General features: G+C 52.3%; 1 protein-coding gene across 9 annotated transcripts in view; it reads right to left on the reverse strand.

The window, feature by feature from the left end:
* Kcnab2 (potassium voltage-gated channel subfamily A regulatory beta subunit 2) overlaps positions 1 to 25676 on the reverse strand; it is an 88533-nt gene that overhangs the window by 2526 nt on the left and 60331 nt on the right. For 4 of the 9 annotated variants that reach the window (XM_017593214.3, XM_039109386.2, XM_063287268.1 and 1 more), the window contains 13 exons: positions 20153 to 20196; positions 19359 to 19396; positions 13858 to 13937; positions 11188 to 11232; positions 9708 to 9752; positions 8664 to 8707; positions 7705 to 7791; positions 6952 to 6999; positions 3761 to 3846; positions 1959 to 2079; positions 1775 to 1869; positions 1094 to 1214; positions 528 to 616 (listed from right to left, as the gene is read on the reverse strand). In XM_017593214.3, the coding sequence (XP_017448703.1) occupies positions 528 to 616; positions 1094 to 1214; positions 1775 to 1869; positions 1959 to 2079; positions 3761 to 3846; positions 6952 to 6999; positions 7705 to 7791; positions 8664 to 8707; positions 9708 to 9752; positions 11188 to 11232; positions 13858 to 13937; positions 19359 to 19396; positions 20153 to 20196 (943 nt within the window). The remainder of the gene's footprint in view (positions 1 to 527; positions 617 to 1093; positions 1215 to 1774; positions 1870 to 1958; positions 2080 to 3760; positions 3847 to 6951; positions 7000 to 7704; positions 7792 to 8663; positions 8708 to 9707; positions 9753 to 11187; positions 11233 to 13857; positions 13938 to 19358; positions 19397 to 20152; positions 20197 to 25676) is intronic. The other 5 variants (XM_063287270.1, XM_063287269.1, XM_063287271.1 and 2 more) reach the window with 2 other exon arrangements.

Consider the following 25676-nt stretch of genomic DNA (forward strand, 5'->3'; position numbering starts at 1 on the left):
GGGTGACTCTTCTACTCTGTGCTTCTCGCCCGCCAGGGATCTATAGCTTTGGCTACTGTCATTAGGCCCTATCAAGTCTGAAAGTGGCCTCCCTCCAGGCCAAGAGCCCCAGCAGTAGCCTTCTAAACGCCTAGTTGGCCACGTCAAAACCTCCATTTCAGCTCCAGGGTGTGCCCCTCTGCTCCAGGTCCTCTGACCTCCCGTTAACCAGAGGGCTCTCTGCACAGCTCCTTCTGCTCCCTCAAGCCTTTCTGAGTTTGTCTCAAGGCCTCCTGTCTTTTTAACGCTTTCGGGTCTCTAATGCCTCTCGCATCCTTGGCTGCTCTGGCCTCTCCGCTCACAGCGATGGCTCTCTCAACACGTCCACTCACAACGCTTATGTCTGATTCTGTGAGGGCCGGCTCTGTGTGAGCAGGACTCGCTGCCATCCCCGTGTGCCCTACATTCCTGGAAAGGTGTCCAGTGAAGCTGCGTCTCTGGGAAGGCTGGGGGATACCTGAGCCCCCCAGCAGGGTCCCGAATCTCACCTGTATTGCTCCAATGTTCTCCATAAGTTGTTCTGCATTGGAAGCACCCAGGAGCACGGAGCTGACGCCCTCGTTCCTCAGGCACCAGGCTGTGGGCAGCAGAACCGGAGGTGAGGAGGGCGGTACCCTTTGCAGGGCCTGCCCGAGTATGCCTGGATGGAGGTACCCCAGCTCTCGTCTGGGGCCCGAGGGAGCTTGGAATGCTCCACAGTATGGGGAGAGTTTACCCAAGGAGCTTCTAGGAGAGGTTCCGGCCATATTGTCTCTCCTGGAGAGGTGGCCCAAGTGTTCAAAGATCCCTTTTCTCCTCCATGACCCCTGGCTAGCTGCCTGAGGGTCTAGGCTGGTAGTCTAGGCTCTTAAAGGGACACAGATTCTAACTCTGCCCCTGAGAGTCTTTACCTTGGTCAACATGGGGGTCTGTCCAGGGGTCCCTACCTTTCTTTCCAGGGCCCCTTTCCTCAGGGTAGCTAGACATATTACCTAAAGACCGCTGGAAAGGTACAGTCCAGGCCCTCGGGGACCCCAGGGACAGGCATCTCACCACTGTGACCAGAGCCCATTACCTATGGCCAGCTGTGGGAGGGTGCAGCCTAGGCGCTCTGCAATGGCCTGCAGTTCCTTCAGTTTGGCTTGCTGGCGGCGACCCTCCTCACTCAGGATCTTGTCCTTCAACCACTGGTAGCCCTGGGAAGAGGAAAGCCCAGGTAAGGGAAGGGATGGCCCTTGGACCTCCCGATGCAGGTAGCTGACTTTTCCTCTAGAGACTTCTTCCAGCTCTTTTGTCCCCTGGCCTCATGCTTGCCCTGGGCTAGGCTTCATATCATAAAGGAGAGAAGGCTTGTGGTAGACTGAGCCAGAAGTACCGGCTGCCCACCATTGGCTCCTCTATGACTCAGTCTGGGGAAGACAGTGAGACCTAAAGTTGGGATCCAGGGTTTTTGTCTCCTGAATATGAGCACTGTCATGCTTCCTGGGTCATTCAGCAAGGGGATGGGATTGGACTTTGGGCCAACCCTTGGTTGGCTTTGTCTGGGGTCCGAGATGGAGTGTTGGGGAATCATGGGGGAGGGAGCAAACCATATATTAGTGGCCAGTCTGTATTGTGACTGTCCAACCTGGAAGAGGCTAAGGTTGGGAAGTGGTTCATGGGTGTGCTTACCTGGGGCCAGCCCCCGAGGTGGGAGGAAGGCCTGTATCTACATTCTTATGTCAAAGGCATCCCTCCCATGCCCGGCTGTGCTCACCTTCAGAGAGGCTCTGGAGTAGGGTGGGATGCCACTGTCATACTTCCCTGAGACAATGCCGCAGGCCAGAGGGGACCAGGTCATGGCACCTACTCCTGAGAGAGTGCAGGAGAGAGTGGGTGAGGTCATGCCGGGTCCTGAGGGGAGTGAGGCGTGGCTGTGTTCAAGGTAGGACAGTACCCACCTATCTTGTGGAACAGCTCTGGCAGCTGGACCTCTACCTTCTCCCTCTGGAACATGTGGTATTCCGCTTGCTCGCAGATGGGCGGGATCAGGTTGAACTGCCGAGCCACCGAGTAGGCCTCCTGTGGTGCAGAAGCAGATCGTTGCCATCAGCAGACCTGAGGCCACAGGGACCTTGCCGTTCCCCAATACCCCACTTTCCTGAGAGTCCTAGGCAGGTCCCTGTGAGCCATGAAGAGGGTGGGCTTTGGAATCCCAAGACTTAATGGTCCTTGAAGGAGTCACAATGTAGTAACATCTGAGGCTGGGGCAAATGGGATCACTGGTACCTCAGTTTCCCCATTTGTCACACGGTTCTAATGGGCCCTTTCAATTGGGCCTGGCTTCTGACGGGCACTCCTACTTTGCCAGCCGGCCAGCATGGCTGTTGCCTTGTGGCCCTGGACCTATGACAGTTGTGGTAGCAACTGTCTTTGGGAGGCAGCAGCTCTTTCTGCTAACCCTCGGATCAGGAGCTTGGGGCCTTGGCTTGAAGATGCTCCCTCGAATTCCATGGATGGGGTGAGCTCGCTACTGTGGGTAGACAGTTGTATGGTGGGGGACATGCTTGCCACTTAGGGAGGCCCTGTCCCACTTTAGTCTGGGACTCGGCTTCCTCATCTATAAAGTGGGATAACAACACTCAGATTTTTCTGAGTCCCGTGCTGGCTGTGGGGAGTCAGAGCAAGATGGCTGACAGAGGTTCCTGAGTGATGCCAGGGTCTTCTTAAGTCCCCCAGGATTTGAAACGACAACAACAAAAAAATCCCTCTGCACTTCCTGACATCACAGAATGAAGCAGGAATGCTGGGAACCATGCATAGGCGGGGTAAGGTTGGGCGTGGCATGGAGGCATGGGTAGGGAGGCTGGGTGGTCGGGAAAGACTGTCTACTACTCCTCTGCCCTCAGGCTGCAGAATGAAGGCAGCCTCTTCCTCTGGGCCCTCGCTTCAGGGACACCACAGAACACCTAGGGACATAGGCTGCTCTAGCCTCTGATGGCTGCCATGGAAGAAGAGGACAATTATTGGGGGATGCTTTCCTGAGAACATGGATGAAGGGAGAAACCACGGATCAATAGAATTCGGGTCCTAGCAGCTGGGTCAGTCATTCTCAAAGACAGCCCAGGTTTTGGCCGGTGTCATCTGGGTATCAGTTTTGAACTAGGACAATGTGACCTTTTTTTTTTTTTTTTTTTTTTTTTTTTTTTTTTTTTTTTTGGTTCTTTTTTTCGGAGCTGGGGACCGAACCCAGGGCCTTGCGCTTCCTAGGTAAGCGCTCTACCACTGAGCTAAATCCCCAGCCCCGGACAGTGTGACCTTAAGCGTGGGACTTCACCTCCCCTACCCCCCCCCCCCCCCCCCCCGTCGCTGACCTCCCATTTGAGACACGGGGCGACATCATCATTTACCTCCTGTGGCAGGCACTGTAGAGGTTAAATCTCAACTCTAACAGAGCATCCTGGCAAGCCGCGAGCGGCATAGGTGCCAAGGCTTGCTTAGGCTCTAACACTATGCTTAAAGTTTCCTATAGGTTTTCCCAGCAGGCCACAAGGGTAAGCCATGCCTGCAGGCTTGTTCTACAGATCTGGAAACTGAGTCTCAGAGGGCAAGCCGTCGATGCAGGGGCCCTGTGTCCCCATGAGTCAAGTTGAGACCCATGCCTATGCCAACCACACCCTCCCACCGTGCACATGTGCCAGAGTCTCAGTTCCTCCTCCCACAAAAAAACCCCATGCCCGTGGACACACGGGTGTTACCCTACCATGATCTCCATGGAGCTCCAGCGTGATGTGCCCCAGTACATGGCCATCCCTTGGTTGATGACATGGGTCATGGCCCGCACAGTCTCTGAGAGGGAGAGAGAGAAGGGAGACCATGTTTGGGACAGCTGGGGCAAAGGGCCAGCCGGGGAATGGTCTGCAGATGCATGTAGGGTTGCCAGGAGGAGGGAGCAGGCTGCAAAGGCGTCTTGCAAGCAGTGTACTTCCTGGCTCCCAGAGCTGGGTGTGGGTGTTGGGAAGGGGAGATTCCCGGAGAAAAGGAAATGGACCGGAAATCCTGAAGAGAAGTTTCTCTGACAAGGTGAGGCTTGCCTGGATCCTTGCAAAAGGCTTATAGGTAGGTAGACGGAGGTCTCCGTGGCTGGCTACAGGAATGAAAGGTGAAGCCCAAGAGCGGGTCTTAGACTCTAGAAGGAGGAAATGGGAACCCTGGTCACTTAGGGGGGGGATCAACCAGCGGGATGAAGGCTACAGTCAGCCTGGTCAAGGCGGTGACACCAGCAAAGCTTGCCACACAGCTCTGCAGGTTCCGAAAGGCCACTCTCACTGAGTGCCTGAGGACCTCAGAGAGGGCAGGATGGCTGGTGTCTGTACGGACCAAGGCAGGCCCCTTGAGGCTGGGGCTTTCCTGTCTCAGTGCCTGGGGAGCCATAAGCAGAAGTTCAAAGTTTTGGGCAGACCGTGCCCATGCTGGAGTCTCCCCTCACTCAGGACATGCTATTCTCGTGGTAATGGCAGTGGGGAGGGGGTGGGAGGGAGTGTGTGGGGGTTTAATTGTCCGTCTGTGAGGAGTCAAGGTCTAGAGCAGATAGCTGTGGGGTTCCACAAAAGCCAGAACTTACAACATCCCAAGGAGTAACCGACTTAACCGCCCCCACACACCCCATCTTCTTCTAGGGCAAGAGTAGGACTCTCCTCACCACAACACAGTCTTCCTTAGAGTCAAGAGTTTTGGGGGCCATAAAAATCTGCCAGTTGAAAGTACAAAGGGAACTGGGAGAAGAAAGGGATCACCAGGGTGGGAGGGGGGGCCAAGAGGGGACTGGAGTGGGGAGTGTGGTCAAAAAACAGGTCATAACAGAAGCCTTCATTGTGGATGGCTCTCTGCCCTGGTTGAAAGTCCCTGCCACGTGTAGATCTCCCCCCTTGGCTGTTTTGCCTCTTAGGGATGTGCTGGTGGTTAAAACAGAAGGTGGCCTTGGTGGGGTGAGGGTCAGCTCCATGGATCCCCCGCAGGTCTGATACAGTGCTTGCAAGGTGGACAGCCAAAGGCGGGTAGGAATGGAGAGGGGCAAGTGTTTCTAAAATCACATTGGCAACATCTGCCTCACCTCCGAATGCTCCACCCATCCCAGCGGCAGATCCCCGGCCATGGCGGGGACCGAGAGAGAAGGGAGGGGAGGAAGAAGAGAAAGCCAGAGTTGTTCTGGGGGCCTGCCTTCAAAGAGCACTGGAGTCACAACGTCCTCAAATGGGGTAACAGTGCTAGTTCCTGTCTACCCTGTTTTGGCCGTCTTATTACTCATTCTGGGTCCCTATACTTCTTTGGCTGAGGTCTATTCGTGGCGGGATCCAGGCAGGGCGTCCTCATATCTGGTACTGAGGCTGCGAGGTTTCTGGTAGAGTGGTCCCAGTAAGTTCACCCAGAATGCCAGGGAAGTCACAATTCACTCTGCTTCTGCAGGGCAACTCTGCCCTTGCCTGTCTTCTGAGGTCAGGGACTGTGGATCTTTGGGGTCATATGAGAAAAGAGGTTGGGTCTTCTGGGACCTTCCCTGAATCACTGGCTTTGAATGACATGAGCTACATCCAGCCTGATTGGGATGTTTTCGAGAGACCTAGAGGTTCCTGGGACTCCTTGACAGGCTGTCCTTGTTAGGATTTTTAGAAACACTCTTGGGGGGGCACCCCAGACCATGCAGCATGGTTCCCCTATTCTTTTTCAGCCAGGGCTTAGGTCCACATGCCGGAGACAGGGAAGCCAAGAGGTCAGCTCACATCAGTCCCTCTCCCCATCCTCCCTCAGAGTTCTGTCTGGTCACGGTTATGAAGGTCTGCACTATGTCCTACCCATGCAATGAGAGAGATGGAGACAGTCTGGTGTCTGGGAACCAGGCCGATGGACAGGAGTCTGGTGTGACCGGCTGTTCTGAGGGGTGGGGGGACCTAGGCACCTGGGGGATGTGGGCAGAGGCAGGCTAGATGTTGGACACATGTTCTGGAGCACTGCACTCCAACATGTCAGTGGACCCTGAAATAGTGACACTTAGGGACGGCAGTCTTTCACCTCAATAATTAATACTGCTGGACAGAAGCAGCGGTGCCAGCTCCTTCCAGCTGCAGCCAAAACCCAGGGCATCTTTGCAGCGTCACAAATAATACATAGGAGGGGTCAGGTGGCAGCACCAGGTGGCAGGCAGCTGGAATGTTGCCCAGCTCCTAGGGGGACAAATGGCTACCCTTGGAGGTGCAGTTCTAGACGGTTCTGCTGATTGTGGGGGAGGCAGATACCAAGCATGGCCCAAGAATGCCCTGGGCCTTGGCACCATGCCAACTCATGTACATATTCTCCAAGGAAGAGAATCACTCCATTTCGATAGAGTGTCCTGGCTGCTACATGAGCAGCCATGAGTGACCACAGAGCCAGGGCACTCACAAGGAACCGGCATGGTAGGCAGGGTATCTTGCTGGCTGGTGTTCTGTTCCTCTGTTGGAGGCTAGAGCTTAACAAGTGTGAGCTATGAGATAGATTAAGTCTTCTTAGGGGTCACAGGACCCTTCTGGAAACCCTATCATATCATCCAAGGTCAACTTCCCAGGCAGGGACTGGAGGAGCATCCTCAGATCAAGAGAAGACCCCGGCAGGAAGCCAGCCGGCCTCATCAGGTCACGGCACCGCAAGCATGGAGCTGGGGGGGTGGGTGGGGAGAAACATGCACGTCGGGAGGGAGGGGATGGGGATGGCAGCATGGATGGACAACAAGGGGCTCGGATGCCATTTTGCTTTCGCTTTGCTTGCACGATGTCCTCACAGGGGCACGTTCCCCACCCCTTATGCATTTTATGGAGAAGTTTGTCATGGGGCGGGGGACGGAGCGTCGTGAATAAAAGTACTGTCTCATAAAATGCAGCTCGGACACAGAGTCAATAGTCGGATGAGGGTACTGTGTACCTTCAATGATGAATGTCCGTGACTTGAAGGAACTAAATGGGTCCCCTGCTGATAAAAGAAAGGTTTAAAGAGACCAGAGTTTATCGCTGTGGGAACACAGAGGCCTGGTATGATAAAGGGCAGGACAGAAGGGCACAAATCATCGCACAGAACAGAGTTCTGTTAAAAAGAAAGGAGATATAGATATATATATACACACACACACAAGTGCAGTATATATATAAAAGCAAATGGAGACGTAATAACCAGTTCAACTTAACCTCCCAAGTCCCTGAAGCAGCGAAGCAAAAATGAGAAGATGCCGAGGCAGCGGGTGGGAGAGATGGAGGGACCGGGCATCGGAGGGGATAAATAAACGCTAAAGAAACCCAGACAGCTAGCTCTTCAAAGCACCGAGTGCTCAGTCTCCTTCAGGCAATGAGACCCCACTAGAGCAGAAGACCTCTAAGCCCTCCCAGGGAATCCAGAATGAAAGAGTTCAGTGGTCCCCGACAGACACCGCTGCACAAAATACCAACCACTGAGCAAAGAGAACGCAGCCAGGGGAGAAGTCCTGGACACAACCAGTTCACAGAACAAGATTAGTGCCTGGGGCCATCCCTCCCCAACCCGGGGGCCTGGCCACCTCTGTCCTGAGTGCTGAGTGTGGGTGTGCTTGACAGTTACCAAAACTTCAGAATTGGTTCTGCTCTGCGTGGTTAGGGAGCTAACTGGTTGACCTGAACTGGCAAGGGGGATAACTGGTCGACCTACCTTCCATGGGTGTGTTGGGGTCTGGGCGGTTGGCAAAAACCACATCCACGTACTCCAGCTGCAGCCTCTCCAGGGAAGCTTTCAGTCCTGGGAGAAGAGCAGGAGGGTCAGCTGTTTGTGTTTCTAGACCCACCCTTGGACTTGGCTCAGGGGGCAAGAGAGGGGTGAGGGCAGGCTCATGTCATGTAGAGCTTTAGGGCAGGTGAGTATCCCAAGGAGATGCCAAGACATGAGGCACATCCTAAAGGGAGTGGGCATGCTGGCCATTCCAGAGGATGTCAGAGGAGCTACTGGTCAAATGTCCTGAGACCAAATGGATACATGCCCTTTGGGCCACTCTCAGGACCTGGTGGTCTCTATGCAACTAGCAGAGCTGGCTATGGTACCACACAAGGAGGGTGCAGTATTAACTAACTGTACGTAAGGCTGCTGGTGTTGGGCATACACAAGCCACTGACCTCCCAACAGCCCGGAGCAACAGCTAGGGTGAAAGCTGGGTCTGAGGTGAGAGGGCCAGGTACCAAAGCCCCCATTATGATGTTCGTTATAAAGAATATTACTTAGAGGAAATGTGACTCGAGGATGGTAGAGCCGTCATCCAGTCACCCCCACTCTGGGCAGCATTTTGCTATTCCCAGCAGCCCTGAGTCGGGGGTATACCCTCATAGCCCTGCTTTCTAGACCCTTTGACACAAGCTCAGGGAGGTGCTGGCTCTCCCGTAAGACCATTCAGTCAGCACATACTCAGCCTGCCCCAAAATCTGGCCAGTGGGAACACCCTCTGCAGGTCCCCTCCCCACACCTCATATCTTTTTGGAGCAGAAAGGGATGGCCAAAGGAGGGCTCAGTGTACCCCAGGGTCGAGACCTGGGCTGGATCACTGAAAAAAAAGGGTGAGCCACTACACTTCTTAGCTTTAGTCATGTGCCGGGGACACCATGGTTAGAGTCCCTCCTCACCTTCGATTATGTGCTTCCGGGAAAGGCCTCTCTCGGTCTCTGCCCTGAAAAATAGGCCAACAGGGTAGGAGATGTTGCAGTTGGTTCGGGGATATTATTTATCATACGATGCCAGGAAAAAAGCAGGTCGGGAAATTCGACATCTGCAGGTGACAACTACGGGCTCAGGTGGGCTCCTAGACGCTGCCCCAAGGCGGTGTGGGGACGAGGCTTTCAATATCATCTGCCCAGCTTGGATTTATGTGTTTATGCTTTTTGAGATGGTTCCTCTCTGCTTAGCTCAGGGTGGCCTCAAACTCATAATCCCTCTGTCTCAGCTTCCCAAGAATCAGGGATTACAGATGTGAGCCCAGTTACAGATTTTTTTCTTTAAAGTTAAGAACGAATCATATACGTTTTAAATTTTTCTTTTCTTTTCCTGTTTTGTTTTGTTTTGTTTTTTGTCCCAGGCCAGCCTCAAATTTATTGCATAGCCGTGGATGGCCTTTAGTTTTTGCTTCCTCTGCCTTTGAGGTGCTGTAATTACAGTCATGAAACCAGTGCACTTAACTGGTGGGATATGAGGAGCCCAGGCCTTCAGGCCTGTCTGGCAAACGCTCTTCTAACTGAGCCACTTCCTCAGCCTAGAAACCACACTTACAACCCCCGTGAGATGAACTTTGCCCTTTGCCCTGTAGAGAGTACAGACTCGGACACCTGGAAACAGGCAGAGTGGTATAGGTGGCCCAGCAGGGACTTTAAGAGGGTTTAGACAGTTCACCGTTTTCTGCTTTCTGGAATGTTTATAATGTCACCATGTAAGTAGAAATAACAAAAATTAAGCAACGTCCGAGTGACAGACAAATTGGGCCAAAGTTTCTTGCATTTTGGGATTACGTCAATGGCTGTGGTCCCCAGACTTGAATGGGTACCAGCCTGTGGGTGGCTGTGCAGAGGCTGCCATGCCCTCCCTCCTCAAGGCTACCATGTGACCCTGGCCCCAGCCTTGCAAGCTGGGCTGCAGTGAGCTGCTACCCCTGGGGGCATTGCAACCCCAACACTTACTTTCCGCCCCAGAAGATCTTGGTGGTGATGACAAGGCTGGACCGTCTGCAGGGTAGAAGAGGGGGAGGGTGTTACTGGACCTGGATGGCTCTTTTGGTCTTCCCTCAGCTTTTACCAAGTGTCCCTGTCTCACCTGGGAGCTCGGTGTGAATGGGCATTTCTGAACTGTGACCTTCTTGCTGGGTGCCAGGCCCAGCGTTTGAATCTCCCCACCAAAAAGTGTAGCTAAGCTCCCAACACTGTGATCTGGGTGCTGGGGGGGGGATCTTTCAGCCTCCTCATAGCAATAGAACAGTGACTGAGACAAGTTCCCATTTTGCTACCTTTGAACTCCATCACCTTCTAAGCACCGAGGGACATGATATAGCTGGGTGCTGGGCTGAGCCCTGCCACCCGCCCCCCCCCCCCCAAGGCCTAGCAGTCTTGTCAGTCTCGACTGGTGACTTTCCGGTCTAGACAGCCTCTCCCTACTCATGCACTGGTCCCTTTACAGATGGGGACAGTGAGCTTCTGCGGGTTGAACTGATCTCTAAGGTTCTTGGCTGGGCAGAGAAGATGGGGTCCAGCTGAGAGTCAAAGGCATTCGCAGGAACCTGTTACACCTAGCCTATCTGGGAATGCTTAGGGGCAGTTCATTTGGCTGAAGACCGCTTAGGAACCCCTGCAGAGAACTGAACTGTGTACCTACTTAGGGACATAGTGAACCCCAGGACCCCAGCCTTAGCTGCTCGCATGGCGCCCACTGTGGTATGAAGGCCCACTCCCTCGTGGAGGGGCAGGGGCTACTTCTGTTCTGAGAAGCCCTCCCTTTCTGCAGGAAAAGCCGTGTGAGCCGAGGCTTGTAGTGAACAGGGAGGCCACGGGCAGAACTTGCTGCGTGCATGGCAGGGGTTCGAGTGGCTGAGGTGGCCTTGAATGGCCGATCATTCTGCCTCTTACCTCCTGAGTATTGGGATTACCGGTGTGCCTGTACCATGTCACCTTGTTTATGCAGTGCTGGGAATTGAACCCAGGGCTGGCAAGCACCCAACCACATTCCTAGCCCTCAGCAGTATTCTTGCTACTGCCTAGCACTGGCCCTCGCAGTATAATTAACTTTTTTTTTTAACTATAAAAATAAAGAGAAGGAGAAAGAAGGGGGCTGGTGAGCTGGCGCAGTGAGGAGGGGTATGTGCGGTCAAGCTTGATACAACGTGCCACGTACCCACCATGTATAAATAAATAAACGTAACAGTAAGAAGCCATAAAGGAAAAACCGCACAAGGGGCTTGATGGGCCACTCCTGTGGTGATCACGAAAGAGCCATCCACAAACTCTCACGGTTCCCACTGCCATCCAAGTCCAGTCCTGTCCCAGACAGATGGCTTGCCCATCATACCCGGGAACCCGGCATGCATGGCCCCTCCTGTGTTGCAACCCACCCCACCCCCAGCCTTCCTTGTGTGCCCTGGAGACAAACCACAGAGAACTGGATAATTACCTCCACCCCTTCTTCTTAATGATGTTCCCTAATACCACTTCAGCCCTGCAAAGCAAGAGAGAATGAGAGGCAGACATGGGGATTTCATCAGTGCATAATGGAAAAAAAAAATCAAACCCAGCCCCACCGTGACAATGGGCTGTCGGGTCCCCTCTATGAAAATGCCACTGGGGTTGGAACGCCAGGCTGCCGATGTGGTCTTGGCTCAGCAGCTCACTCTAGAAGGGCTGAGGCCTGTGGCTGTCCAGGACTGGAAGCAGGGGCTCTGCTAGTCCCTAGGCCTGAGTCTCTAGGTCCTGTCCTGCTGCCGCACCTTTGCACTTGTTGGGAAGGAAAGGTTTTCAGAACACTGCTTCCTGGGCCAGCTGCAGATACCCTGGGGAAAATGCTTGGCCGCAGTACAAGGGTAAAATTGTAACAGAATGTAACAGGTGAATCTATTTGCAAAAGGTAAGCAATGCTCTAAGGGCATTCTGCAGAGAGAACGCACTTTCTGGGGCCAGCTAGGCTACGCTTCCAACAAAGCCTGTGCCTCTATCTACTTTGCCAGTGCCTGTCTTCTTTGTGAATGTGTGGATGTGCACACATGTGTGTATGTGCGTGCCTGTGTTTTCGTGCAGCTCATTCCTCCCAAACGACAGAAAGTCACCCAGCCCACTGCCTGTTCTTGGCATGGCTCAGGGTCCTGCTCCAAACTGGGGCCAGCTGGGGTCACAAGCTGGCTGTTCCAGCCTCCCTTGGCACAGCAGTGCGGATTAACTTTTAAGAACTTTCTGCTTGTAGCAAAATGTTTCTAAGCAAAAAAAACAACAGACGGAAAATGATCCAAACCCAGTGCTACATTCCAATTATAAAGCGGCTGAGTCATCCAGTCAGAAATAATGGGCTCTAATTTGCAAGCTGTTTAGCATATATTCTGAACACCCCTCATTTACGGTCAGGACACACTGAAAATTCAATCAGCTCTGGCCTCCTCTCATTCCTTGGTTCCCCCAATTTGTCAGACAAAAGACCAGGAAAGGAGGAAGATGAGGGCGAGGCTGTCTGGACAGCTAACACAAGCCTCTTGCTTGCAATCCTGGCGGCAAGCTACGAATGCGGGCACAGAAATACTGCAGGTCACTGAGAAACGCACAAATTACTGTCAGCAAGATATGTGTACGCTCGCCCCGGCCAGGGAGGGGCAAGCCCTTGCTGACTGCTTGCTGGAGCTATGGCTAGCCCCCTGGACAGAGAAGCTTGTCCTGTCACCAAGACATAGTGCTCAGCTTTAGTCAGATTGGCTGCTGGTGTTAAAGCATCTCTGTGGTGTGAGCAGGCTGGCTTAGCTACAGGCTGGACTGTGGAGCTACAGCGGCTGGCTGAAGAGAGCTGAGGGCAGAGGGTTCCATAAGCAATGCCACCCGGAGCGGAAAGAGTTTGCCCAAGGCCCTGGCTTCTAGCAGGGAGTTCCCGAGAGGCACGAGGATGCCCAGTGTACGGCGTGACTGCCCTGGCATGCCAACTCGGCGTGCCCAGTCAAATGGATGGCAGTAACGGATCAGAGTTGGTGCCTGCACAGTGGTGGGGCCATCTGGAGACGGAGGAGGTGGCATTAATCTGTGTTTGTTCTCCCAGGCAGCAAAACCCAGGCAGGCGCTGGCCAAGGAGGAGACAGGGAGATAGATGCCTTCAGGCTGGGCATCATCTGCACCAGGCTCTTCAACCTCTGGCTGCTTGCTTGGCTTAGCTCATCTGTCTGTCTGGAAAGCATCTTGCTTTGATTGGAAGCTGCTGTCTGTTTGGAGCAGGGGAGGAGACCGTGGTACAGGAACAAACAAGCTGGTGGGAGCTAAAGGAGATGGGGGAGCAGCTGTCAGCTCCCCAGGGCCTTGTTAGGGATTGGACAGTGGTCCAGCTGGGGTCCCTGGTGATTGGTGCTTTGGGTCCCACTCCAGCCAGCAGGTAACATCTCAAGGGTAGGAAGCAGGTGCTGGCCCCCTGGCTATGGTACACAATGGGTCAGGGCTGCAGCCAGTGCAGCTGGTGGGAACCTGGCTGGTTCCAAACAGGAGTGGGCCTCAGGGGCGACAAGTGGGAGCCAGCATCTGACCTCACCAACAAAAACTGACTCTTGAAAATGCGATGCAGGAGAGTGGACGATTTGGTTACAGCCTGCCTTTAAACTCGAAGCCAAGGACTCTGGCTGAAGGGCACTGGGCCTCTGCATAATTGAGTTGGAAAGTTCACTGTCAAAATGGGAGGAACTTCCTTCGCACTGAAGTTTGCCAGAGCCTGCTCTCTCCAGATCAGAGAGGCTGTCTGCCCTGCAGCGCCGACTGCATCATTAAGACATGAAAATGTCAGGCTCGTGGGGCTGGCCAGAGCTCATCAGCACACCCCAGGACAACGGTAAATCTCGGCTCCAGCCCAGCACTGTGCCTTGGAAACCTTGGTGCCTGGGCACACGGGGAGCGGGGTGACGAAGGGGTGGGCACTGGGGGTGGCTAAGAAGTAGCCAGTGCCTGAGCAACCTGCATCAGGCCCCATCGAAATATCTCCTAGGGTCATTTGGAGTTTGATAAAGAAGACAGAGGGGGAGGACACTATTGTGAGCACCCAGGAAGGGGAGACAGGGGAACGTGGGACGAGGTCCCCTGTGTCACCTTCTCCCGGGAGAAAGGTACTTACTTGCCAGCTGCGTAGACCTCCGCCGTATCGAACAGGTTGATGCCATTGTCATAGGCCAAGGTCATTAGGTGCTCTGCCATCTGAAATGATAAAGCCAGAGTCGTGGTGGCCAACACCGTCTTGCCAGCTCCGGGAGGCTCTGGAGCATCAGCCCTGTGGCCTAGGGTCTTCTCCTGGCTCCTCTTTCCTCCTCACCATAGCAATAGGGAGGCAGCCAGCCCTTCAGAAAAAACCAAGATGGCAAGATGGATGAGGCACACAGCCTCAGAAAAACCAACATGAGGCAAACGGTCTGCTGGCTGTCATTTTGAGGGGGGGGTTTCACCACGGAATGTGGCCACTGTACTGAGCTAAATCGTGTCTCTCCATTATTCACGTGAACCATCAGCTCAGCATGGGGCCTGACCGGAGAGTAGGGCCTTTGTGAACGGAATCACTAAGATGGGGGTCACACTGCCTCCAGAAGGGCCAGCCATGCCATCCAGTGTGACGGGTATAACAGAAGGTGGGAAGGTTACAGGGTAGTGCAGCAGTGCCTAGAGGAATATGCCAGCTAGGTAAGAAATGACACCAGAAGCTGAGAGACAGGGGCAGACCCCTCCTCTGTGCCTTCGGAGGCACCAGGTCCTGGTCAAACCTTCAGACTCCCTACTTCCTGAACTGTGTGAGGATAAATCTCTCCTGGAGACGCATGGTTGGCAGCACCTTACTGTGTTGGTCATGGGGCCTAATGGCCAATCTTCACAGGATCACAGGATGACCACTTGTGATTTTTCTTTCTTTCTTTTTTTTTTGGAGCTGGGGACCGAACCCAGGGCCTCAAGTGCTCTACCGCTGAGCTAAATCCCCAACCCGTGATTTTTCTTGAAGGATCAATTCGTGTATTTATTGGTGTCTCACTGAACTGCTTCCGGCTACTGCAGGAGGGCTGCATACTGACCACAGAAGGTCCGCAGCCACTCCACAGTGGAGCTGAGAGTCACGTGGCCTTGGCTGGTGTTTCTTTGGTATGAGACTTGGATAACATCCATGCCATCCAGCCAGTCTCATTGCGGACCAGACCTCACTCCTTGGGCTTCCGGAAGGGTGAGCTTCATCCCATGATTAGCAGCAGTGGGTGGTGGGGCCTGTGACAGATGGAGCTGGGAACATGGCTTTCGTCGACGGCCCCCCACAAAAATAGAGCAGAGAGAAGTGCTCCCTGAGCATTGCAGTTCGCTGAGTGCCAAACCTACCCAGTCCAGCACAGGCACCAGGCCTCCCTCCCAGATGGTCCACCATGGCTGGATGACTCCAGCCCCTGCCTGGTTCTCCGATATTCAGTGGTTCCAGGAACCATTCAAGCAAGGGGAGATGACCTGTGAGTGTGCGTGCGAGCAGGCGTGCGTGCTGAGGGACTCTGGGAACGAGATACGGAGAAGAGACGCTTAGGGAAGAGATCCGTGCCAGCCAGCAGTGTTCATGGGAAGGTAGACTTGGTGCTACGGGACTCATCAGGGGATCCAAGAAACCCAGGCTTCGCTGAAACGTGTTGTTCAAACAGTGCAGGAAGTGCAGAGCCTGAAGCTTAGACGCGGCTGCTGGGGTCCGAGAGCCAGAAGGACCAGGAAGATGAGGCCCTGGGGCTCTGGAGATCTACCCACAGGGAGGTTTGCTGTCTCTTCTGCTGCAGCTCAAGTGTGAACACGCCAAGTGTGAGCAGTCAAGTGTGAGCACGTCAAATGCATGGCTGCTGCTCTTCTCTGGGGTTCTGATGCAGAGGGGACTCCTCCCCAGAGACGCCACCAAGGAACCTCTGTACTCAGGGGCACTGTTCTGTGATACCAAGGCCCGGGCGAGTGTGGCTTCCTCTCGGATGTTCTATTGTCAGGTCCCAGATGTGTCCCCGCAGCCAGCCAGCCAGAGCTATGTCTGAAGGACATGCATGCTGCATTCCATTGGGTAGGGGACACATGGCCTCCCTGGAGGGCTTCTGAGAGGAGAGGGCTCTGGCACTTTTGTCTTTGAGGGACTTTTTTTTTTTCCCCAGATAGGCATATATTTCTGTCCTATCCCATCTGCCCAACAGGAGGGAGGCTGTAGCGGACCTGCATGTTGCCCCTGGGAACCAGGTAAAAGCGACTCCTTTCTTACTTGTTCCCTTTAGGTTTAATACACATTTACTGGGGCGGGGGCTGTGGCTCGGAGGGTAGAGCACACTTGGGGTGGAGGCAGGAGGATAAGTTCAAGGTTGTCTTTGGCTACACAGTAAGATCATGAGACTCTCTAAAAAAAAATGTCCTTGCTAAAATCTATGTGAGGAACTTGTCGCTCTAAGCTCAAACCATTTGGGCGTGGGGGTGGCGGCTGGTGGAGGTGGCTCAGTGGCCAACACTTGTTGCTCTTGCAGAGAACCCGGGGTCGGCTCCCAGCACTCACATGCCAGCTTACAAACATCCGTATAACCCCAGTTCTAGGGGATCTGACACCCTCTTCTGGTCTCCTCAGCTACTGTACGCATGTGGTGCACAGACATATATGCAGGTAAAACACTCGACTCACATAAATAAACTGAAAAACAAAGTAACTCTTTTGAGACAGGGTCTCACTGTTTAGTCCGAATGCCCCTTAAACCCATGTGGCTGGAGATCCACCCACAGGGAGGTTTGCTGTAGCCTCCTCCCAAGAGACACCACCTCTTCTTGCTTGAGCCTCCTGAGCATTAGGACAGTGGCAGTCATTGGCATCTATCTATCTATCTATCTATCTATCTATCTATCTATCTATCTATCTATCTATCTTTCTTTCTTTCTTTCCTTTCTTTCTTTCTCTTTCTTATCTATCATCTATCCATATACCCATGTATCTATCTATGTATCTATCTATCTATCATCTATCTATGTATGTATTTATGTATCTTTGTATGTATTTATGTATGTATCTGTGTATCTATGCATCTATGTATCTATATGTATCTATGTATGTATCTATGTATCTATGTATCTATCTATGTATGTATCTATGTATCTATCTATGTATGTATCTATGTATCTATGTATCTATCTATCCATCCATCCACCCATCCATCCATCCATCCATCCATCCATCCATCCATCCATCTATCTATCTATCCATCCATCCATCTATCTATCTTTAGTTTGTTGAGACAGGGTTTCTCTTTGCAGCCCTCGATGTCCAGGAACTCACTCTATAGACTAGGCTGGCCTTGAACTCAGAGATCCACCTGCCTCCTCTGCCTCTGAGTGCTGGGATTAAAGGTGTGCTCCACCACTGCCCAGCATTGTCAACGTCTTTAAACAGACAGTTCACCAGCACTGGCACATGCACACTCCTGTGCAGCCAGCACCACCATCCTCCCCAGAACCTTCATGTCTGCACCACAGCTCCACAGTTACTGGTGAATAGCTGCGGTGACGTCCCAGCATGGGAGCTGGGACATTTCCCCAGATGGGACAGATGTTTAACAACTTAAAACATCGTGGGCCAGAGGGTCTGTCGAGCATTCAGCTTTGTCCTCGCAGAAGCAGCCAGGCCTGTGTCAACCAGTAAGTGCAGCCAAGTACCGATAAAACTTTACTCACAAAAGCAAAACCGCAGACACATAGAGACAGGAAGTGAATTGGAGGTTAGCAGGGATGGGAACTGTTGCCATTTAAAGGTGTGGTTTCTGTTTGGAAATAGAAGTTACATGGCAACATGGAGAAACCCAGTGAACTACACCCTTAAAATGATTAAAGCAGCCATTGTGTGTGTGTGTGTGTGTGCTTACTTGCATGTATATAGAGGGCTACAGGTCAACCTTGGGCTGTCATTCCTTCCACTACCATCCAACTGTCCATCTTGTCTCATTTGAACCTCTCATCTGTCCTTCAGGTCCCCCAAGGCTGGCTGGCCAGTGATCTCCAGAGATCCTTTGGGTCTATGTCCCCAGTGCTGGGATTTCAAGTACATACTGCCATTCGGTCCACCCCACCCTCTTTTATTAGTTCTGGGGATTCGACTCTCTGGTAAACACTATACTGGCTGAGCCCTCTCCAGCTCTAACGTGGTGAATTTTATTCATATATTTAACCAAAAGCTCTCCAAGTGGGGGAAACGCAGTCCACAATAGTTTTTGCTTCCTGGCTGACCCTTACCAAACAGACAGAGAATAAATACTCTGCCCTCTTCACCGGATGCAGCCAGGGCTCCCTAACATTTGACATATTGCTTTTTATTTTATTTTATTTTTTAAATACGAACCATGGTGTCTGATACAGAAAATTTTCTTGTTCCTTACTGGGTCATTTTAGACTGCTTTATCCTTCCAGAACCTCGACTGTCAGCTGTTAGTCCTCTGATCCTCATTGAGGTATGACTGCCAGCATCTTTTTATCCCTGTCACCCTGTCCCCGACTGTGACAGGGTGCGGACAGAGCCAGCGGGAACTGCCATCTAAGATTCATTTGTCTACACTCTTGGGGCCACAGATCTCTTCGTGATGAAGTCACATGTCCACAAGGACGCCACGCCCTATAGCTAGTGGCAGAGTTCACTGCCGTCTGCTGTGTCACAGCCACATTGAAGGGGGACGAGACTGAGTCAGATGAGACTTATTCGAGACAAACCACACGTGTCCCACGGCTCCAATTCCTTCTCTGAGCTCTGGGAGAACCAGAGCTTCACCTTAGAAATTCCCTTCTCACACTGCGCCAGTACCCTCATACCCAGCAGCCTCAGCGCCTGGGACAAACAGTTCAATGACTCCTGCTATAGAGGTAAAGAACAAAACCACACACTGCACTTAAATCACGACGGAAGCCAAGTTTCCCCTGAAAACGGAGCGGTTCCAGCTAACAAGGTCTCAAATGGACTCACTCATTAATTTTTAAATGCGAGCCTTTCTACAGCAAATCGGGCGAACGCAGTGGCTGAGTTGGTGCCAGATGCCTAGAGCGCCCCTTTCTAACTTCTCCCACTGGAAGTAGACCCGTTCCCTCCTGACAGGCCCCGTGACATTGGCAGCATGTGGGTCTGCTCTTCCTTAGTGTCTCCCTGTGTCCCAATAGCAGTTAAGCCCCAGGAGAGAGCAGTTCTCAGCAGCCAGAGGAGCACACGATCTGGAACACGGTGGGCCGACAGCCTGTGCAGGTAGCAGGAAGTCTGAATTCCCGTAACAGACGCAGAGGGATGGGCCACTCACGTGGCATACTTAGAGAGTACGGCTCGGGTCCTTATCTGGCTTTAGCACTTGGAAAATACGGGATCCTCGAATGCTCGGGGTCAGCTGTGGCGTAGGTGTCGTGCTCGTGAGAATCTTGGATTCCTAGGAGCCGAGGACTTGCTAGATAGTGCCATCAGACACAACGTGTTTCTTGTCCTATTCCTTGGCTTTCTTAGCCGCTGGGATAGTCCCCCAACAGAAAGAAAGAGGCTGCCACAGTGGCTTCCATGAGCCCACTTGGTCCCTGGCTTAGGTGGGGACTTAACCGTGTCCCTTGGGGCTGAGGGATCTGTCTTACCTCATCTGTGATCTGGCCTCCGAAGGTCACCCATGTTCCTGAAAGGAGACACAGAGGCTCAGGTGAGATCATCTGACACTGGCCCAGAGCTGTCTCGTGGGTACTCAGACTTTGAAGGGTAGGGGATGGGGTGAGGGACACCGATGGCTGTGTGTTGAACAGATTCTGTGTATGTGGGTACTTAGCCTCTAGGGTTAGTCTCCACATAAAGGCCTGTGGTAGAGAGCTGGGTAGGCCCAGGAGGGCTGAGGCCTCGGAAATGTTCATTGGAGCCGTGTGTGAAGGACTTGGAAGGCTGAGATAGGAAGACTGTCCAGAGCGTGGGGCCAGGGTGGAGCTGCCTCAGAGAGTGGAATCGGGTAATGATGGTACGACCCTGGTGACAGGCCCTGCTGGGAGTGGGGGTTAGAGTGAGAGGGGCCAAGAGTGTGTTTACCTTGGAGGTAGAGGACAGCAGGTTTTGGAGGAAAGAGCATGGCAAGACCCAGTGGTCACTCCTGGGTCTTGTCTCTCTGGAATCAGGCTTACAAGCCAGGAAGAAAGCTTTCTGGCCCGGGGATGGTCAGGAGCTGCTCTGACTTCTGGGTTGGGGTGAAGGGCTGGGTGCAAAGGACTCCCAGGGTTCTCCTGGTCTCCCTGGCCTCCTGTGCCAAGGGTTGTGGCTGTCCCTGCCTGCTGGCTGTCTTGGTAACCTAACTCTCAGAACCATAGACTGTCAGTGTAGCTCTTGTTAAGGGTGGGGCTGGCTCTCTGGAGGCCCCGTACCCTTGTTCATGAGGGGTTCTCATACTTACCAAGCCCCAGGCAGGAGACCCGAAGGCCAGATTTGCCCAGATTCCTGAAAAAGAAAGACAGAGTCAGATCTTGGCCCAGGCAGCATTCCTCCAGCCTGGCTTCATCACCAGCCCCAGACCCACGTCAAGATGTTTTCTGAAAGGCGCAGAGAGCCATGTGATGGAGGCCCCTGCTAGCCAGCTGGTGGGGGGTGTTGACATGCCAGTTGTTCCCCAGGCCCACCCTGGGCTCTCACAGGCCAGCAGAGGGTTACAGAGCTGTCTCCAGGATGGATGGCAGTAAGGAGGGCTGTTTTGATGGACCCACTGTGAGATGAGTTCTCCTCCCCAAAAGCCACGCTCGTGACCTCTGTGACTGAGAGAGAGGGCTGTTTGTGCTTCTCTCTTAGAACCAGAGACATGAGGTTAGCCCTGTTTCATCTGGGCTGCAAAGCTGACCTTTGACCTTTAGCATTTCAAAGGCTGGTGGTTTGGGTGGCACTGTGGTTCTCCATCAGGGTGGCCCTCATCTACTGCAGACGGTGAAGTGACTACCCATGGGCCACTGCAGCACTGACCTGGTAGGACACATCTTAGCACACAGGCAGGCTAACTATAATATCCTTAGGAGACTGTAGAGGGCAATAGACTTCTGTCAGAGACTGGCCCATCTGTCTGTCTGTCTGTCTGCACAGGTGCAGGCTAGCCTGTCCCCCAGCCCCCCATCCCAGTATCAACAGCAGATCAGTATCCTGTCAGCTGTATAGCAGGTCTCTCTCTTCTCCAACCCAGAGGACAGACATGCTGAGACTGTCCCAGGAAGTGGAGAATGGGGTTCCCCTGGCAGTCAGCTCAAGTGCCCCACTATGGTTCTCGTCTGCCGTTTATGTGACAGAGACCACCTGACTGGATGGTAAGGCTGAAAAGAGGCAGGGATGTCATGGCTCTCCCTGGCCCTTCCCCTTCCAGGCCTGGATTCTACTTCCCAGTGGGTGCTTGCTGCTTTGTGGACCGCCATGCTTCCCGAGGCCAGCAGATCCCAGGACCTGCTGGATTCTTCCAGCAAGGATGCTGGCCGCTGTGAGGATGGATGACATAAGTCACGGACAGGCCCAGGACATTGATGCATTTGTATTTTGTTTCCCAAAGAGGCAGATGCCCAAGACAGAGGGCATGTGACACACGAGAGGCCTTCTCTTCGCACAAACCAACAATGAACACATCAAGCAGGCTCTGATAAACCGGGCATGGCGGCACATACCTGTAGTCTTAGCATTTTTTCCAGACAGAGTCTCTCTATTATACATCTCTGGCTGTCTTTGAACCCGCAACGTAGGCCAATCTGACCTTAAATTCACGGAGACTCACCTGCCTCTGCCCAAGTGCTGGGATTAAGGACATGCACCCATCCTGTTCCCAGTATTTGGAGATCTGAGGCAGGAGGATTGCCGAGAGTTTGAGATCACCCTGAATTGCAAGCAAGACCCTGTCTCAAAAAACCCGAAACTTGGGCAAGACAAAAGTACCCCCCAACCCCCAAATGGAACAGGTGTTAATATTTCTATATTAAAAAGAGAAGTTATATTTCTGGGCTTCTCCCTTGCAAATCAGGGAACTCAGTCCTTCCGTGCTGTAACCATCAGCGAACCCACAGACACAGATGTCTGGAGCTACCACAAAAGGCTGGGTCATATCATGTATAGATTCTGGGGGCCAGGTCTGGGGTAATCCAGTAAACTTCCCTCATGCTGGACAGAGAATGACTGTCGTAGGATGTGACCAAGGGGCACAGTGGTCATGGCGACTGAAGATTGACAGCTGTCTTAGGTCTCTGTTGTTGGAGAGCCTGGGTCTATTTGGTTCACTTATCCCTGGCCACAGTCCACTGAGAGAAGCCAAGGCAGGACCCTGAGGGTGGAGACTGAAGCAGAAGCCACAGAGGAGCGCTGCTTTCTGTCCTGCTCAGTCTTTTTTCTTAAAGACTTTTTATTTATTTACGTGATGTATGAGTTCATTATTGCTCCAAGGGCATCAGATCCCATTACAGATGGTTGTGAGCCACCATGTGGTTGCTGGGAATTGAACTCAGGACCTCTGGAAGTGCAGTCAGTGCTCTTAACCACTGAGCCATCTCTTCAACCCCCATCAGCCTGCTTTCTTATACAAACCAGGACCACCTGCCCATGGATGCCACTACCCACAGTGAGCTGGGTCCTCCTATGTCAATCATGAAGACGCATTACAGAATGCTCACGGGCCAAACTGATGGGGACACTTTCTCAATAGAGGCTCCTTCCCAGCGGACCCTATCCTGTGCCAACTTGACAAAAACAACCAAACCAAACCAAACCAAACCAAACCCAGCCTACACAGCAGCTGCTGGGTCACAGAACACTTTGAGAAGCTGATAATGACCCATTAGTACTGGTTGGGGGTTTGACGAACCCTGGACACCCCCTGGGATAAATCTAGGCATCCAGAAGGCTGTCTGGATCCCTGTTTCTGCAAAACATCTTCACGCGTATCATTTTCATCCCATTACCAGCATAGTGTTGGAGCTGGAATTCAAACTGAAGTCCTTACACACTGGAAAATACTGTCCTGGGAGAAAGATCAGCTTTGCAAACAGCAGACAAGCCCACCTGTGCCCGAGGCTGAAGGTCGGGCATCGATGCTTGACACTGACACCTGACAGTTTGGGGCAGCGCATTGAGAAGCCATTCTCACTCTTACATTTCACCGACAAAACGGATGAATTTCCCACAGAGGCCTCTTCTCCTTGGCCTGGCTGGGGATCTGCGAGTACGGCTCTGGGTGGTGTCCTCATCTATTACCCTTAGGGATACTTTAAAAAAAACTGGGGCACTGCTCCATGCAGCAATTACCACGCTCAACTAGTTCCTCGTTAAGTGATGGTATTGGTTCTGCCATCCGCTGCTAGGCTTTCCAGAGAAGGAATAAGAGGGGACAGTTCACCTCGAGGCTGACAGCTGTATATGTAGGGCTGCCAAGCTGTGGGGGTGGTGGTGGGGGACAGAAGTGTAACCATACCGGGCCTGCATGGTGGCAGTTACTCTGCCATCATACAAAACATCAGAACACACGAAAAATAAGCCACGTGTTTTCTTCCATTAGTTGAAACCTGATGTGATTATAAAATAATCGGTCCAAGTCCCTAAGCCTTTCTCCCTGGCTCTATGTCTCCTTGAGTTCTGGGCTAATGGGGCCTCTCAGACATAGCCTTGACCATGCAAGTGCAGATTCCTGCCAGGAAGGCTGTGCTTGTCCTTAGGAAAGGCTCTGAGCTGAAAGACCCCACAAAACAGATTCTTTACAAAGAGTTCTGGGCCTTTCATTTCGGTTCATTTCAGCTACCTGGGAGGAGGACATAGGCTGGCTCAGGTAAAGGCAAGGCAGCTCCACCTTCACTACCACTAGAGAGGAGAGGGACGGGTGTTCTGGGAGCCCCTTGCTTCTGACAGCCAGGCCCTCTGTGATAAGTGTGGGGTACCAGCTCTTCTTGGGTCTTTCCTGTTCCTAGACCCTAAGTCCCCAAGGACAGGCCTGGACCTCTTGTCCTTCTTCTGACTAGAAGAGGATCCTGTGGAGTGTTAGCTGAGGGAGGTTTCTGGAAGGAAACAGTACAGGTCCTAGACCAGACCCTCAAGACAGAATGCGCCTCCCATCTTCCCATGAGAGGTTAGAGCTGGTTCTTGGTTCTGGGCACCTCTGTCTCCCTTCACTGAACAAATGTGCCTGGAGTGTCTGTGAGGAAGGAAAAGTTCCCAGGGAGGGGGAGGCACCAGGATCAGGCCCATCTCTGGTCCCTGTGGTCTTTCAGCCCCGAGGAAACCACACATCATTTACAAGGGTATGGTCCCCCTCCCTCTAGCCTACATCAGAACAGACAAACAGGTCTTGCTGTGGGGAAGGCTCTGCTCTACTATCAGATAAGTGAAGAAGTGCTAGGACTGGGATTTGAACCCAGGTCCCCAGATGGTAAGCCTTTTACTGCTAGGTCTCACCCTCCCTGTGTTCAGTGTATGCATGCATATAGAGACACACACAAGGACACATACAGATACACGTACAAACCCACAAATATAGGCATAGGCATACAGACACACAAGTAGAGACATACACAGACACGTACATGATCACATATGCACACGTTATTGGGAGCACTTAGGCTCTTCATGGTCCACTTTTCCTTCACTTAAGAGCTCTACATGTGTAGACACAGCCACACTAGCGTTAAGTCCTCTGTTGAATCTCAGAATGACTTCAAAGTCATAGCAAGTAACAAGAATCCAAACAAGCATATACCTACCTATGTACATACATACATATGTGTATATACATTCATGCATATGTACACAAATACATGCATATGTATGTACTTACATACACATATACACACATATGCATACACACACATGCAAACATTCATATATACATACACATTCATGCATATGTATACATACATGCATATGTTTATACATACACACATACATATGCACACATATGTACATACATATGCACACATGCATACATATATCCATATACACAACACACATGTACACACTATATGTATATATATGTACTTAAACACACATATATACACACATATAAGCAATATACACACGCATGCATATATATATATACATTCATGCACATGTACACACATACATGCATATGTATATACTTACACATATATGCATAGACACACATATGTACATACGTATGCACACATACATGCATACCTGAATACATACATATACACTTCTACTTAGTCCCAGCTCTTAAAGGCCACTGAAACAAAGATATAAACCACAGAGATTCTAGAACAGAGAATTCCATTCTGACTCACCCCATCAAGCTTAGAGGATGGAAAACGAGTTCTTTACCCAAGAGGTTTGCTAAAGACCACCTAACCAGCATCCTGGGGATCTGGGAGCTCACCGCATGAGAGAGAGCACAGGCCCCGAGCCTCAAGTCAGCATTTACCGTGATGGGACTTCTGGGCTGTGGCTCCTTTACATCTGGCCTACCTTCTGAGTGCTGGTGCTGGGGAGGTTTAAGCTGCCTACGGTAACGCCAGTGATAAACGTAGATACCCTGCCTGTACTCTGCAAGGACCATCTATGCTTGAACTGTGGGGGTCACCAGGAAGCTGCTGCATCAAACTCCTGTTTTGAGGGAGAAGCCTTCCCCAGTGGGCTGCCTGAGGGCCAGAGGGCTCCTTGAGCCTACACAAACCCAGGAGAGATCCCTTTCCCTGGAGACCCTGTGTGGAGAGACAGACCTTTCAGCTCCGAGTCTTACATGGGAGCAAGAAGATCAGCCCAGGAGATCCTTCCTTCCCAGTGTGCGAGCTCCGCAGCCAGCTCCAGGCGAACGGTAGAGGTGGGAAGAAGTAAAAGTCCCTGCCATGGACACCTGGACCCTCCCCACGTCCAGCTGACAGAATGCAAGATGAGAGGGAAGAGGCAGCCCCCAAGCCATGGAGAGAAATATGCCGACAGCCTGGGCTGGCCACCTCAGG

Source organism: Rattus norvegicus, chromosome 5 (genome assembly GCF_036323735.1).
Source record: "Rattus norvegicus strain BN/NHsdMcwi chromosome 5, GRCr8, whole genome shotgun sequence".
Lineage (NCBI taxonomy): Eukaryota > Metazoa > Chordata > Mammalia > Rodentia > Muridae > Rattus > Rattus norvegicus.